At 37.9% G+C, this 17,375-nt stretch overlaps 1 protein-coding gene across 5 annotated transcripts in view; it reads right to left on the reverse strand.

The window, feature by feature from the left end:
* mast1a (microtubule associated serine/threonine kinase 1a) overlaps positions 1–17,375 on the reverse strand; it is an 89,910-nt gene that overhangs the window by 6,273 nt on the left and 66,262 nt on the right. For 4 of the 5 annotated variants that reach the window (XM_028443048.1, XM_028443056.1, XM_028443042.1 and 1 more), the window contains 12 exons: positions 15,579–15,646; positions 15,376–15,452; positions 13,430–13,638; positions 11,098–11,236; positions 10,653–10,785; positions 9,193–9,358; positions 8,882–8,983; positions 7,941–8,063; positions 7,685–7,794; positions 5,637–5,800; positions 572–816; positions 86–340 (listed from right to left, as the gene is read on the reverse strand). In XM_028443048.1, the coding sequence (XP_028298849.1) occupies positions 86–340; positions 572–816; positions 5,637–5,800; positions 7,685–7,794; positions 7,941–8,063; positions 8,882–8,983; positions 9,193–9,358; positions 10,653–10,785; positions 11,098–11,236; positions 13,430–13,638; positions 15,376–15,452; positions 15,579–15,646 (1,791 nt within the window). The remainder of the gene's footprint in view (positions 1–85; positions 341–571; positions 817–5,636; positions 5,801–7,684; positions 7,795–7,940; positions 8,064–8,881; positions 8,984–9,192; positions 9,359–10,652; positions 10,786–11,097; positions 11,237–13,429; positions 13,639–15,375; positions 15,453–15,578; positions 15,647–17,375) is intronic. The other variant, XM_028443073.1, reaches the window with a different exon arrangement.

The following is a 17,375-nucleotide window of genomic DNA, read 5'->3' on the forward strand; positions in this document are numbered from 1 at the left end:
CAGGGAGGACAGAGAGAAGTTACTGCACTTGTGTTTTTGCACACAGCCACATTTCCAGAAAAGATTCCACTTCTGAGCTTCTAACCTGATGGGATAATAACTGACAGGGCTGTGGCAGACGCTGACTTTATGACCTTATTGCCAGGTCTGGAGTTTCGCTTCTCTGCATCAGCGGACAAGTGCTGGTGGCGCGCCCTGCGGAGGACCAGGTCGTTGGTGGCTCGAGGCCCTAGAGGGTCGTATAGAGGAGTCATCACGTCACGGCCAGCTGCTGCTACACTGGAGGACAATGTGTTGGCTGTTGTAATGCCTGGTGCTTCACTGGGTCTGAGAGCTTTGTCTGTAACAACGTACAATCATGCAGAACAGAAAGGTTTTTTTTAATCTATCACCAACTGAAGTTCAAATAGGTATTACCCTGCTGCCTACTGACTCAGCAGTAATTATCAGGAAGAAGGCCCCTCATATCTTCTCAGCACTAACTTTGCTCTTTGTTACGTTCTAATTTGCACACTCATCATTTTCCTTTTTTTCTGTTACTGCTGTTAAGACGCTCCCTCTGATAACACACCTGCTCCGTTGATCTCCTTCAGGCTGCTCCTCTGCTCCAGCAGGCACAGTGAGGGGACAGTCGTTCCATCCAGTGAAGTCCCACGGACCTTCATGGGATTCTGGCGGGTCAAAAATTCCGTCTCGCCTTCTAGAGGCGAGGCAAACCGATGAGTATCCATCAATGCTGAAAATCGACGACGTGCACCAAGAGGAGGGCTAGCATCTCCTTCTGAGTAGAGCGACTCTGAGCAGGACAAACGTTTCCTGGAAGAGAAAAACAGTCAAAGAGGAGTTAAACATCAAACTTGGTCAATACTCTACAGTCATTATTTAACTCTTAGCTCTATAATATGGGTTTGAGCTGATGATAGACAAGGCTAATCAAGCTTATGTGTAGCACAGAGCTGCAACAGTCAGATAAATTTAGCCTTTGCCAGTTTCAAACTAACACAGCCACCAAATAACAGAACAAAAGCACTCAGAGAGCGCAAACCTACACCAAGCACATTTTCTTTTGGCCAGCTATTGGTAGTCATGGTATCATGATCATTCACATTTCAAAGGCTTGAAAGAAACTTCCAGCACGTGGCTGTGCTGTTATATGATCAAAACAGAAAGTGACTGCAGCATGTAATGCACAAAGTCACCAGCAGGAGGTGTTGTAGAATCAGCTCAGAGAGCTGAAGATAGGGATTTATCGATTTTTCAAACTGACGAAGAGTCAGTTGATTGATTCGGATTGTCCTCAAAATCTAATCACTTGTTATTTATCCCAATTTGGATATTTCCTGAAAATCATGAAATCAAAATGTGTCCCTTAATTTTTGAGTTAGACTGTTCACAGACAAATATATATATACACTGTATATATGTGAATAAGTGAATACATAAATAAACACAAAATAATGGCGGCAAAAACATAACCTCCTTGGTGGAGGTAATTAAAGGTCCAGCATTCTACATTTTTTCAACCATCTCCATTTGTTCTAAGAACTAAGTCCATTTAAGACAACAGTCCATTGTATTGTCCAACCGCGGCATCGCATTGGGTCACAAACACATCAGATCATGCCATAAAGGCAATACAAGGTGGTATAACGGCTACTAAAACTGATTCTGAGTAGAGGTCGACCGATATGGGATGTTCAAAGGCCGATGCCGATACCGATTAAAAAAATAAATAAATCAGCTGATGGCAGATATCTAAAGCCGATTTTAGAAGCCGATATACTTTTATTTAAAGCACATTGATTATGAAAGAGAATTGAAACACTCACATGATATAAATGTATATATTATAAATTAAGTGTTTCTTACCCTTCCTTAGGGAGGGCTGGTGATGTTAAAAAAAAACATAAAACAATAAAAAATAAAGAAAAAGAATAAAGAAAAAAAGTATATTTTTTTAATTTTCATTTATTTTTTTGACCGATGGCTGATCTTGAAAAAAGCCCAAAAAAGCGCTCTTCGGTTTATCTATAAACTGTATAATCTATATACTGAACGTAAATATATTAACTGTGATATTAACTGTAATATCAACCTGCCTTTCTCTATGTTTGTTTTACCTGTGAGGTAGTTTGAGAGGGAGAAGCTCACATTCTTATAGGGTAGGAGGAGCCAGGATTGTCAGAAGGAGGAGTTTCCACATTGTGACGTCACAATGCGAGAAAAATCCAACTCGCCCATTTGGAGCTGACTTTTAACAAAATGTGGAATAGCAAGGAAGGGAGGAAACAGAACTTTGACCCTCTGAATGAGGCCAAAAGAATGTATATTACTGTAGCAAAACCATTATAAAGTAAATTTTTCACAACACTGCCCCTTTAAAATAAACATGAAATGTGTTTACATTGTAGCATTCATCACATTGCTGATAAATGCAGCAATGTAACATGACATCACAGCAATAAGCACCAGAGTTTGGAGCGAGAGGAAAGTTTGTCAGACATTAGGGTAGTCTGAACCGAAGATTTCCTAATCAGCAGGCTGTAGTGTAGTGTGAAAGTGCATGTTTGTAGTCGTGTTTTTAATGGTTAACCATGTCTTTATCATTGTTCACTGAAATCCACCTAAAAAAATACATACTTGTAACGCTATCAGTTGGTCCGGACACATACAAAGCTATTTATAAGATTGTGATCAGGTTGATGCTAATGTTCAATAATTTTGCTAATTAAAAACAGTGATGAGTTTTTTGTAAAACCGTATGGAAGCTGAAAGGATGATTTAGGTCTTTTTCACTTGAAGAGGAAGAAAAAAAGAATATCCAATATGTATGATAATATATGGACCTTCTTCCACTTGTTATCTGCATTGGGGCATTTCGTCTGATTTGTCTCTATTTTACTTTATTAATGGAGACAGAGGGGTTTAAATGAAAATAGAAATCTGTAATCTGCTCTTTGTACACGTGCAAAAGTGAACCCTTTGGTCTGCATTGAATTTAAAAACTGGATTATTTATTACTAATTGTCACTTTCACCTATGGAAATGAGACATTTTTGGGTATGGAAAAAAACATATAAACACATTGAAAGAATGTACAAGAAATAAGTTAATCATAAAATGAAACAAGGATAATGAAAATGCATCACATGATAAAAACAACAGTATAATATTAAAGATTTTTGAATATAAAAGATTCCTGTTTACCAAGCAGTGACTAATAAATAATTTACTGGTTGGCACTAAGTTGGCAAAAACAAAAACAAAAACATATAGACACTCAACAATCTCAAATTAGGGTTATTCACATATACAGCTATGACACAGAATGCTTGGATCTTGAAAAAAAATGTTGCTTTTAGCAAGTAGGTAGTAAAGTAGAATAGGTCGTTTTTAGTAGAAGAAGCTTCAACTGTCTTCATTGTTTTTGTTTAAAAACAAGTGTTTTTGGAATGATTACTAACGTTACATCATTTTCAACTTTGTCTTATGTTGTGTTTGCCAGTGAGTCAACATGATAAAGATGAGGAAGAATAATTCTGTTTGTTAATTCCACTACAGAAATGAAATGATTTGTGTGTGGGAAAAATATCTGTATCGGTTATAGACTAAATAAGTTGTAAAATATAGGCATATTGGCCAAAAAACAAAAAAAAAACAAATCTCTATTAAAAGCTTTTGTCTTTCAAAAACACAGTCAGGTACACATATAAAAACACAAATAAAAGCAGCGTTGTTCCTAAAAAACCAATATCCAATCAGATCATATCATCAGATCACATCAAATCATAAGGTACCAAAAAGCCTTTATCCCACTAACCAAAAAGAGTTTTTTTGATTCTTTGTGTGTATTTGGCATGGTGAATACAATTCTGTCTCATTACTGCCTCACAGGTTTGGGGTTGATCAGCGGAAACTTCAGATGTAGGACTGGGCTCTTACCAACGATGCATGATTTCAACTGGATTAGTTTATTTACATTAGTATATAATGAAATATGGCCACTTTAAAGAGTAACTAAACCCCTTCTTTCTGCTGACCTGCCACGAGGAGGGAAATTCAAAAAAGCCCTAGATTATGGCCGTTATTGCTGGAGCAGTAAGACACGCCCACTTAGGCAGCACTGTGCGCAAAGACAGACAGTAATACACACAATGATGTGTCTGTAGACACACACACATCGCAAGTTCATAAGGTGAGATTTGTCACTACAACCACAGGCACACACAATCACGGCATGAAGCTCACACACAGCCTTACAGACACCGCTCAGGGGCAAACAACCCTGCTCTCCCTCCACCTCACGCACACAGCAATAAGATGATACACACGTCCGCGCACACGCAAAGACAGACGGGAATACACACATCGCATAGATGTGTCTTTGATTAGACCAGAATCTGCTCTTTATAGAAGCACAGAGTCAAAAACATCACTGCTACAGCTGGCTGTTTCCCACGGAACACAGTGGAGTTCCTCATTAGGGCTGTAAATCAATGCTCACTGAGGGCTGCGATTGGAGGAAACCCTCCTCCTTAATCCTCTCAGCTTTTATAGGAGGGGCGGGGCCAACAGTGAACGTTGATGACGCAGGGGAATCTAAAGAATCTGTTTCAGCCAATAGCAAAATTTACTTGTAGTCATTTTACAATGAAATATGCAAAATTAACATACTTTTACTAAAATGTGAAGAGTGTGTTATGGCAATTTTTATATTCATCATCATATCATCAAATGTATGTTCATGTGTACAATTTGTCATGTTTTAATACATGATGACTCCATTACTCTTTGCACTTTTGAACAGCTGAATAATGTTAAATTAAACAGTACAGATCGTATTGTACTCAGTGCAACACAGAGTCTCTGCTGAAGGCCAAAACTCAAACTCACATGCAGATATACACGAACGCACACACTATCAAGGATAGATAAGAGTGGGGCCCAATCTTCCTCATAATATACACGTCTTCATCATCCTCAAATGTTTCCACTGTTGGGCATCTGACTCCCCCCTTCTCCTTACCTCAGGGTGGAACTTTTCGGTTATCTGTATAAAAGCTTAAGCTGTGAAACTGTTAAACAGAGCGGGTCTTGCCTTTTTGCTCTGCCACGAGCCTGAGCTTTCATTCTTTCAGGATGGAAGCTTCTTTTTTACTCCTTTTTATTTTATTTTATAATAAATCTTTTTTATAAAATCATCAATGCCTCGCCTGGACTCCATCATTCAACCAGAGCAATAAATCATGTCTCCAAATGAGGTCAACCGCAAATTTGCCGTGACAAGTGGCACTGGGATTAATAAACAGCACTACTTAATACCCAAATACATATGTATTCAGCAGAAAAAAGTGGGTTTGGGGTTTAGTTTCTCTAATTTTTATGGTACACAATCTGTTTGTGGCTGTAAAGCTTAAGTGTGAGTTTGTGCTCACAACAATATTTTGTGTCAAAGATGGTGTTAGGGAAACAACAGACTGTGGAGCATGTGAAAGCTACATCACTGGAGGAGGAAAATAAAGCAACTCCTGTTGTTACTGTACTCATCCAAAACCCTCCATACCTTACTGTCTGGTGCAAACAAGTCGCACAATCACTTGTTGTAAAACCTTCATTGTGTGCTGAGACACACTCACATCTCAGGGGAGCCAGTCCTCCAGCTCTTCTCTCTCATGCTGAAGCTGCCCAGACTCTCTCTCTTTGTCACCTTTTCCTCCCTTTGGCTCTTCTGCTCCCGGCGGGACACAGAGGTTGCCACTTTCTGCTCCAACTGTGAAAGATGCTCCATGCTGCTGTACACCTGCAGACAGAAATCAGATAATCATCAGTCCGTCTTCAGAGAAACACTCCTGCTGAATCAGAGGGTGAGAGGAACTTTAACTCCATTTGTGGCAGCTACAGTTGATGCATCATGTATAAGAAACAGGAAATAGATAAAAGAAGATGAAAAGAAAAACAGCCCTCAACACAGAGAATGTCTGATTCTCAAATAAAGCACAGACTTTGCATACCACAGTTTACTAACTAACGTTAATGAGCTGAGAACATTGGTAAATTTGCCTGCTTGGGATTACTGTGGATGGTCCACCAGTTTTTAGGACTGCATTACTAAAACAGGAAAAGCACGCCAAATCCCTCTGAGCATGTGGTCTGCCAGCTCATCAAAAAATATCGCTCGGATAGTTGGTTTGTACTACACTGAGCCAACCTCCAGGGATTCAGCCAATCAAACATGCTGCAGGTTTTTTCAGGAGCTTCAAAGAATTTTTTTGGTTTTTAGATATGCATAAAAAAGGGTCTCAGATTTTGACCTGAATAATTTACATGCTGGAATGTAACATCCAAATTTATGGGATTTTACAATAATTTGAACAGTCATCCTGTATGAACACTATTGATCGGCTACTTGTTGACTTTAGTATTTTGTGCATGAGCCATGTTACATGATGGTGATTGATACAGTATAGGCAGCAATGTTCGGGGCCGCAGTTGCACAAACACTTCCCTTCATAATCATCTGATATCCACCACTCTATTGAACACGCATTCATTTCTACGGCCAATTTAGAAACTCCAATGAACCAAACAAACCGTACATGTTTTTGCATAATCTTCACCTAGTCGTTAAGACTTGCATTAACATCAAAATAGAGGACAATACGATCTTCATATTTAGATTGATAAAGTTCATTTATTCCAAGGTAATGCATGTGTTTGTGGTATTGTTGTTGTGTAAAGGTTCAACGCGTTCTCACGGTGAAATGTGACACAAAAATGATAGTTTCACTATTCTTGCGTGCCAAGAATAGTGAAACGTGTGTATTTCATTTGGTAGTCATTTCGTCCAATGACTACTTAATACAATGTTTCATTCAGGGTTTGGGTTATGGAGATAAAGCCTTTGTGATTCGTGGCACAAAAATAAATAGTTCCCTGTAACACAAAAAATATGAAGAAATCGTGTTGTCATGCACAAAAAATTAAAGAAAGTTTCACAAACTGTGAGATTGGGCTGAAATAATTTATACCAAATACTGTGAATAAATGCACTCTCCAATAGAAGCTGAAGGAGCTTGTATTTTGTGAATTAATTCACTTTTCAACAAGTAAATAAGATGCAGTCAAATACCAATCTTTATAACATGTTGTTTTCTCTCTGATAAAGTGTAGAGCTTATTTTGTTTGTTTATATTGTTTTTGTTTGTCAGATGTACTGATCCAGTGAGACTTATTGTATGTCATTATTCTATGCCATAGGGCTCCCACTATGTAGAAAATAACATACAAGACAAAGCTGTGTGGGGGAGGACAAGAAGACGAGCTGTAATCATGAAAGATTGGAAAAAATTCAGCCACGCACCATGGAAACAAAAATATCAGCTAAAGATGCAGGAGTCTTCTCTGGTGGGAGACTGAGGAGTCAAACATGTGACTATATACTTTATTTCACCTTAGTGAATGATGAAGTGTGTCTGATGAGATATATGGACTTTTTACCTGTGAGTGTTATTTAGCTGCAAGTAAAACCAATAGAAACTTTGCTGCTTAGAAGTTATTTTATGTACTAATTCTTCTTCTTCAGTGTTTTAAGGGAAAACTAAGTAAGTTCTTAGTTTGAAAGTTATAAATGTACATCACTTTAGCACTCGAGTGTAGATTGTGTGAAAAAGAGAAAAAGGTTGACCTTGCTGAAGCGTGGGGAGCAGGAGGAGAACTGCCTGATCTCCACTGGCTCGTCATCATTAGTGTCGTCCTCATCGTACGTATTGATATGGTGATAGCGATCTGATCGGGCTAGCACAGAGAAGAGAGAAAGAAAGGAGAAGTGTCATTTTAAGATTGAAATAAGCTGTCCCTGAAGCATCCGTGTCTGTATTGGGCGAAACCCATTAACCAAATATTAATGGAACAAGCGTATTCATAAATCCAGACAGACGTACTGTCAAAGTAACTGGTGTCCTCCTCTGACTCCAGATGAGGGACAAATTCTGCTTTCTGCCTCAGCAAACTGTTCCAGTCAAGCTCGGTGAAGAAAGGGTGCTGCTTCACCTCGTAGGCTCCCCCTAGTGGCAGGGGTGTAAACAACAGATTAAAACTAGTATTGAATCAATAAGTAGGGATGTGCCCATACAACTTTTTCATTTCCGATATGATACCAATATCGCAGCCTTGCGTATCGGCCGATACCAATATTGATCCGATATCGGCATGAATCATACATACTTTTTTTTTCTTTTTAAATTTTTTTTGTTGAATTTAAAAAAAAAATTCTCTCTCTTTTCTTTATTATTATTATTATGAAAAAAAAAAAAAAAAAAAAAAAAATCACTTATTTTGTAGTGTGGAATGTTCGAAAAGGCTTGATCAAGTGATGTCACTCAAACAGAGAACAATAGTCATCAACAGTAGGAATGAGAAAAACTAACCCATTTATTATTTACCAATTGGTTAGATATTTTTTAACCTTCAACATAATATCTACAGTATTCTACAATTGAATAAAATAAATAAAAAATTATTTTGAAAAAAAAAAAAAAAAAAAGAAAGTCGAAAAATGCCGAAATTTGAATCGGATATCCGATATTCGTTTTCAGGCTAATATCAAACCGATATCCGATCGGGACACCCCTAAGCTTTCCTGATGTTAAAGCAGTGGAAATGCAAGTGGACGAGATAACATTACTCATTTAAAAAAGCACAACCAAATAAAAGTCAGCAAATGATCAGGTTCACCCCTTAAATAAACCTTTGTTTAAATCTTTGCTGGTGTTTCTCTTAAGTCAAAAACAAAAAGACACACAAAGTGAGAGAGCATTGGTTTTGGACAAGGTTTACTCAAACCTACAGCTTTAAAACATTTGATGATCGGAAAAATCCATACCTGTTCCCAATCTCACAAGAGGGTTGGTCTGTAGTAGAGCAGAAATGAGGCCCTGGGCGTCAGGCGGTAGAGTGTCATCACCATCTGGCCAAACTATGTCATCTACCAAAATAACACATGACAGAAAGAAAAGGGCCAGAGGAACAAAAGATCAATCACAGTAACATCTGCAAGACGTCTTAACTGTCCACAATAGTCAACCAAGAGAAACTTAGCAAGACAAAAACGCACGTGACTGTAAAACTCTTATTAAATAGTTTTTTAAATGCTTTAATGAAGGCATGTAAAGAGTAAATAAATGAATTCAACACCTGTGATGACCTGTCCAAAGAGCTGCTCGGGTGTGTCTCCAAAAAAAGGGACACAGCCCACCAGGAACTCGTAGAGGATGATGCCCATGGCCCACCAATCCACCGGTTTCCCGTAGCCTTGGCGTAGAATCACCTCAGGAGCGATGTACTCAGGCGTACCGCACACCTGCACAGAGGGACGAGGAGGCGGTAAACGTTCACTGTTTGCAGGGATTAAGATAAATCAAGCAACGGGAATGACACTGAGGAATGTTTATTCAGTAAACAACTGAGCACCAGCATGATGGGTGGAAAAGCGTACAGGTATCTGAGGAGTAATTCATTTCACAGAGATTTAGATCTCATCTTTTTTAGCAAAGTTTTGACACAATGGTTAGTGAAAGGAAACACTATGCATAGGTAGATCATGTTGACGTTTGTTTGTTTGAATGTTAGAAAGATTCAGATCCAATGTGCTAAACAAATTTTGACCAAAGATAGACCAAAGATAGACCTTATGCCATGGAAGATTCTATTACATTTTGGAGGGGATCCCGATAAATATTTACTGATTCTGGATCAGTTTGAAAAATAAATAAAATTGATTTCTAATTAACCGATCTTTAAGAAATTTGACTCAGTTATGTCTAGTTGGTTCTTCAATTACACCAACGAATTTCATCTGAATCAAATGCAGGTTGTGCATTCCATCAAGATTTTTTTTAAATTGCACTTGCTCATGCGTTAAGACCTACTGTATTGATATTAATGGGGATAGAATTTTCTTCCAAGCCATTAAACTGTAAATGAACATGGAACCATGGTCAGGATCACTGATCCAGATAACAGCCAATACCTGACAACGAAGATATTTAGCACTTAACGAAGGTTTGTTGGTACATGATCTTAATATATTTACATGTTCAACGTGTAGGATTGCTGTTAAATATGCCTGGAACATTAGCATCTGTGGTAAAAATGTTAGTATGTGCACATGGGAACACACACGTGTCATGGATGTTTTCATTATGAATGACTGAACAAGTAATGCCCACTACAAACAAAGTCATTGTCTGTTTCATCAGCTGCTGTGAGTCTGTTACTGGCAGACAGATGACTGCCTCCACCCATGAGAGATACATGGAGCCAATCTGATTGATTACTTATTACTGGTTTAATTCAGAGGATAAACAATAGCTATAATTGCAAAATGGGATGGTGATTAGATGGGGAGCTTTAACGACTCCATAACAGGAAGCATTGTAATGCTGCCTCTGCGTTTGGAGGTTATCGATTTTGCCGGATGACTCGGCATTTTAGCACACATGACTGGAAATGGTTGTTTTGAATGACGGGAAACTCATCAGGGACAATGTGTCCCATCTTTCACAGATTTTGAATTGTTCACACCTCATTCATAAAACACATCAGTCAGCAGTCATTTGAACTGTAGTAATTTGCATGGCAGCTGTTTCCTTCACCTGTTTGTCCAGAAACTCCCTGGCGTCTTTCTCGATGTGTCCTTCATACAAATTGGTGGTGAGGCTCATTAGACCCATCTTCGACAAGCCAAAGTCTGTTAGTTTAATGTGACCCATGGAGGTGATAAGGAGACTGAATAAGAAGAACAAACATGCAATCATTGCTTTGTCCTTCACTGGGCATAAGTTTGACCATTTTAAAATACATACAGTACATCATTCTACATAACGGAGCATAATGTAGTTTGGAAATGTTCAGGCAGCATGTAAGAGTGAAGATAGAAAGCAAACTAGATATCTGTTCCAGGACTTTAAGCAGTCGTTTCTCACCAAATATCTGATCAACATCACCTGACTGTCTTTTCATATTGACTCTGGTTAGACCGAGGCAAACATTAGCTGATTATTGTAATAGAGTGTAAACAATGCCGCTTTTAACACTCACTTGTCAGGTTTGAGGTCCCTGTGGACGATCCCATAGTTGTGTAGATACTCCAAGGCTAACACGGTTTCAGCAAAGTACATCCTTGTCAGTTCCACCGGAAGAGCTCCAATGTTCTTTAACAGCGTGGCACAGTCGCCACCTGAGAGTCAAGAAACATCGGAAGGTATAGTTCATGGGAGTTCGTGTCCTAACTTATATTGGAATTTTATTCAAACACAAAAACTTTATGTGGACTTGTATATAGAATAGAATAGAATAGAATAGAATAGAATAGAATACAATACAATTTAAACGGTCTCAAATTCCTGAGACAGAATCAGTTCTGCTGTATGGATGAGAAGTATTTGTTATTTTTATTATATATATATTATTTAATATGTATATACTATTATATTCATATTATATATTTATATTATTTTATATTTTATATTCTTCCTTTATTCCAGACATTAGCAACTGTGTGGCCCCCAAAGTAAACACAACAAACGACTCCAAAACTACACAAAGTGACTCTAAAAAACATAAAAAATTACAGAAAAATGCACAAAATGACTACAAGAAAATACAAGACAACTCAAATATAAAAACTTACGCCACAAGATTAGTCCAGAAATATACAAAAATAACAGACAAATGTACAGAAAACAGCAAAAATTCTCAAAAGGTGAACAGAAATACACAAAATCATAATAAATTACGCACAACAGCAACAGCTATACACAAAATGACTCGAAAAACACACAAAACAACAACAAAAATAAAAGATGAGAAATAATTACATTAACGAAAATACATAAACTGACTCAATAAATACACAATTGACAAAAAAAAAAAAAAAAACAACACACAAAAGTCATTGTTTTTCCCTGTAATAATGCTCGGATTAATCATTATTCTAAATACAACATGAAGGTTGATGATGTGACTCTTGGTTCAAACGATCACAGTTTTGTGGCCCTCGCTGTGATCAAAGTTGTTCATCTCTGTTTCAAACCAACCAACCAATCAACATACAGTGCATCAAGTATCACAACGGCAAGGTCAATTCCTTTGTTTTTGTTGTATACTGAACACATTTGGTTTTCAGATTAAAACATGAATATGAGACAAAAGTTCAGAATTCCAGCTTTTATTTCATGGTATTTACATCTAGATGTGTTAAACAACTCAGGACAGAGCACCTTTTGTTTGAACCCACCCACTTTTCAAGTGAGCAAAAGTATTGGAACATGTGACTGATGCGTGTTTCTAGTTACTCATGTGTTGCCTTTTAGATTGATTGCTTAAACATTAAATAGTTCTTGTTTTTGGCTTTGGGTTTCACCTGTGAAAACTGCATTTGCCGTTAAGCAAACATGAAGACCAGAGAGCTGTCTATGGGAGGAAAGCAGACCTTTTTCAAACTGAGAGAAGAGGGAAAATCCATCAGCGCTATTGCACAAACATTGGGCATAGCCAATACAACAATTTGGGAAAAAAAAAAAAAAACTACTGGTGTACTGAGTAACAGACATCAAACAGGTCGGCCAAGGGTATCAACAGCAGTTGAATTGGGCTTGCATGGCTGCTTCTGGAATGGGCTCACTAGTCTTTATTGATGATGTAACTCATGATGGTAGCAGCAGAATGAATTCTGAAGTCTACAGAACCATTTTATCTGGCAATTTACAGAAAAATACATCCAAACTAATCGGGGGAAGACAATGACCCAAAACACACTGCTAACACAACAAAGGACTTCATCAGGGGGAAAAAGTGTATGGTCTTAGACTGGCCAAATCAATGACTGGACCCTAACCCAATAGAGCATGCATTTTATCTCCTGAAGAGGAGACTGAAGGGAGATATCCCCAGAAACAAACAAGAACTGAAAAAGGCCTGGAAAAGCATTTCAAATGAAGAATGCAACAGTCTGGTGAAGTCAATGGGTGGCAGTCTTGATGCAGTTATGCAGTAAGTAAGGGTTATGCCACCAAATATTAAATATTATTCACTTTAAGTTAAATTTAATTTGTTCCAATACTTCTGCTCAATTGAAAAGTAGGTGGGTTCAAACAAAAGGCGTTCTGCCCTGAGTTGTTTAACACATAGATGTAAATACCATGAAATTAAAGCTGGAATTCTGAACTTTTGTCTCATATTCATGTTTTGATCTGAAACCCAAATGTCTCCAGTATACAACAAAAACAATGGAATTGACCTTGCCATTCTAATACTTTTGGAGTGAACTGTATACGAAGCTGGATTAGTATATCCAGGATATCTGTCTATTAACGGGTTTCACCAAACCAAACATTCACCATTAGCACACATTAAAAGTGAAATTTTCTACCTTCAACATATTCCATGACCATGCAAAGATGCCGTCGCGTTTCAAAGGAGCAGAACATTGAGACGACGAACGGGTTCTCGGCGAAGGTGAGAATGTCCCGCTCTACGAACGCCTGCTGGATCTGATTCCTCAGGATCAGATTCTGTTTGTTGATCTTTTTCATGGCGAAACGCTGGCGTGTCTCCCTGTGGCGCACCAGGTAGACGGCACTGGAAGAGAGGGTCGGGCACGAGGTTAGAGAGAAAATGAAAAACTGAAATAATGTAATCTGTTTTGATGGTGAACTCAAAATTGACACGAATATTTTAACCACCTGAGTATAAATGTCAGCCCTTAAACTTGTAGCCCTTATCTTTACCTATATTGGATTTCAGAGGAGCACCAGATGATACCATTGCTTTCTCTTTGATAGGTAATAATGCAATAACACAGGCCTGGCAGGCATCACGATACTTTCTGATCTAGACTGCTTCACATGTTGCAGTCTCAGGTCGAGATCATGTGTTACTTCTGCATGAAGAGTTCACTTCTTTATTATTCACCATGAAAACATTTTCATACCAGTATCCCCTTCAGTTAAAGCTACTGGATAAACCAGTCTCAGTAACATTGTTTATCATACATTTGGTAATTCATACTCACATTTTATTATATTTATCCAGCATACTAATGCTAATCATCTAACACAAACTGTAGAAGCAACAGAATTAAACCCCAATGGGAACACACAGTGGTGTCAATGGTTGTTACAAGTGAAATAAAGAATAACAGCACCAGACAATTTGAATTGGTGGCTTCCACTTAAAACACACCATCAAACCTGTTCAAACTATCTGTAAAAGCATTAATGGATGAACTCAACCTGGTAGAGCACTGTTGGAATGACATCAGAGCATCAAACTCATTCCTACCAGTACTTACAGAAGTAGTTACAGATGGCTTTGGTTAATAATGTTGTTATGATGACACTGTACGAAAACAATCAACGGATATACATACTGTAAATAGCTATGTTTAAACTACAGGTAATGATTACAGCTTAGAATTCCACAATCATAAAAATATATCCCATAACATATTAACAAATAGAATATTTTTGGCACAATTTCATTAGGACAGCCCACATCAGGTCAGCATTTGACAGGGAGCGTAGGACCGTAAACCTTTGGGATTAAGGGTGAGCGGTCAATAGTCTATGTATGAATGGGAACATCCCAACATATTAACAGCATTTTTTTTTTTTTTTTGGTTGTTTTTTTTTTTTAAAAAAAGGAGCGATTACTCAGAATTACTATACAGCTATATTTGTACTTAGGTATAAATGTTTTGCAAAAACCTTTCTTTTACCTTTCACTAAAGGAATACCATTTGACAGATAAATAAAAAATAATCTGCTTTCTCATTCATCAGGAAGATGCAGTAACATATCTTAAAGTCACAATTATTACATTCAAATCATTAGAAATGAATATAATATATATATATATATATATATATATATATATATATATATATATATATAAATAAATGTATCATGTTTGCAAGAGTATACCATACCATAAACGTGCTAATATTTTCTGACTTAATCATGTATTCCAGATAATGAATATCCTTTCTATCGTTGAATGAGGTCGATTAGAATGGTCATGGTTTTAAATCACACTTAGTGGATGTCTCTCCTTGCTTTCCATTAACCGTGACCATTGAGACAGATGGCCTTCACCTTAGAGCCTGTTTCAGCTGGCGGTTTTATCCTGTCACAATGAAGTCTCTATTTACCTTACTCAAATGAAAGTCATTGATAAAGATTGTCTTTTCTACAATAAAAAACAAAATTACCTGTAGTTCAGCATCTTAAAACAAAACAGGCCAAAATATTTTCTATTTGTGGTTTAGAGCAGTTTGGTTATACTGATGTAGGCTGAGTGGGTGGATGAGTCTTTTACCCATAAGCTCCATTGCTGATTAGTTTGATGCTTTGAAAATCTTCTTCACTCGGTGGTTTAATGGGTCTCACTTTTCCCTGGTGACACACAGAAATGTAAAATAACCTTTCAAATCACCAAAAAACTGATGTAATTAATAATGTCTGTGTGTCAGGGTGCAGTAAATGCATGTCGGTAGAATTCTGAACGTGTTTGCGGGTCACCTCTGCAGAGTCGTCAGTCTCCGGCGTGTGGGGACCCTCGCTGTCGTAGCTGTCCAGGCTCACAATTTCTGTGAACAAACACTTTGGCTAATGAGAAAAAACTTTGGATTTAAAAGACGTTGCACAAATGTCAATTTTTTTTTTTTGCTGCTGCTGCAGTTTTTCTGCAGTTTTAATCGCACAAAGATGTAATCATACAAAGATAAGTCAGAATCTTAGAGTGACATTTTCTCGTTTCCTTCAAGCACCCTCCCCACTTTGTTCTTTCAGGAAGTTACGGGCAGATGAATACACTAATTAAAGCACAGTTTTGTCACGGCAGGAATATAACTCAATCATAATTAACTTTGCAAAGCGTTAACAAAGCTCCTTTGTAGATATCAATGTCAGTTGAGATTAAAATCACTGAGCAGCGAATCAAATTCTCTGTTATTTTCTGTTTGACAGAAAAAGAAGAAAAAAAAACAAAGATCTTGTCAACGGTCTCCATGAGAGACCAAGAAAAGAAGAAAGTGTGAAGCTGTTGGAGCACACCCACACAGCTAATGTGTGGGTGTGCATGTGTGTCCATGCTAACACACTGTAGGTGCAAAACAAAGTGCAAGAACAAGCTATCATCATCATCATCGTTAGCAGAGATTAACACACACAGAGAGAGCTAACCGGAGACGTTTCCATGGGAATTCACGAATGAAGCAGCAGCTCAGAGATATTCTGAACCATTAGCACATCAGCAAATGAGCAGCGCTTGATGGATTAGACGTGGCGTGGAAGAGCCAAAGCCTAGCCATGATGATTTATGACAGAAAGCAATGAGACCGCACCACTGACCAAACACTTCCACTCAACACATCCTGATCCTGGACATCCCATTGAGCTGAAAAATCAATTAGCATGAACAATTAAAACGTGTATAACTGCTCACCTGCAAATAAAGATAAAAAATGAACATGTAAGCCAGGGGTGTCAAACTCATTTTACTTCAGGGGCCAAATACGGTCTAGTTTAATCTCAAGTGGGCCGCAGGTTATAGGTGGGAATGTTATCATTGTTGTGCCCTGGTTTGCACTTCCAGGTATAATAGTATTTAAAGTATGTAAAGAACCGACAATATGGACTTGGTAAATGGTAAATGGACTTGATTTTATATAGCGCTTTATAACCACACTGATGCAGTCTCAAAGCGCTTTACATATCAGCTCATTCACCCAATCACTCTCACATTCACACACCAGTGGGACAGGACTGCCATTGCAAGGCGCTACTCGACCACTGGGAGCAACTTAGGGTTCAGTGTCTTGCCCAAGGACACTTCGACACATAGTCAGGTACTGGGATCGAACCCCCAACCTCTCGTTCAGAAGACGACCCACTACCACCTGAGCCACGGTCGCCAAGCAATAAGTGACATATATCAGTCCCTCCAGAATCTTATATTTCCTTGATTTTGTGGAACATTTTTATTTAATTTGGGGACATTTATGGTAATAATTTAAGGAAAATTGCAGGATTTTGGAAAAATTATGAGTATTTACAACAGTTTGAGATTAAAAATGACTGGCATCATGTGATATAAGCACGGGAAAACTGTGAAACCTGGAGGAAAATGTGCAGTTTTATTGAATTTGCAGATACTGAAATATCTACAACTGAATCAGTTAGTGATTTACACAATGAGTTATGTTTTCGCAGTCATTTTTTCTTTCTCCTGCAGGCCGAATTAGAAGCTTTAAAGGGCCGGATTTGGCCACCGGGCCTTGACTTTGACACAAGTGATATAAGCTATAACTCTGAAAA

Source organism: Gouania willdenowi, chromosome 1, assembly GCF_900634775.1.
Source record: "Gouania willdenowi chromosome 1, fGouWil2.1, whole genome shotgun sequence".
Lineage (NCBI taxonomy): Eukaryota > Metazoa > Chordata > Actinopteri > Blenniiformes > Gobiesocidae > Gouania > Gouania willdenowi.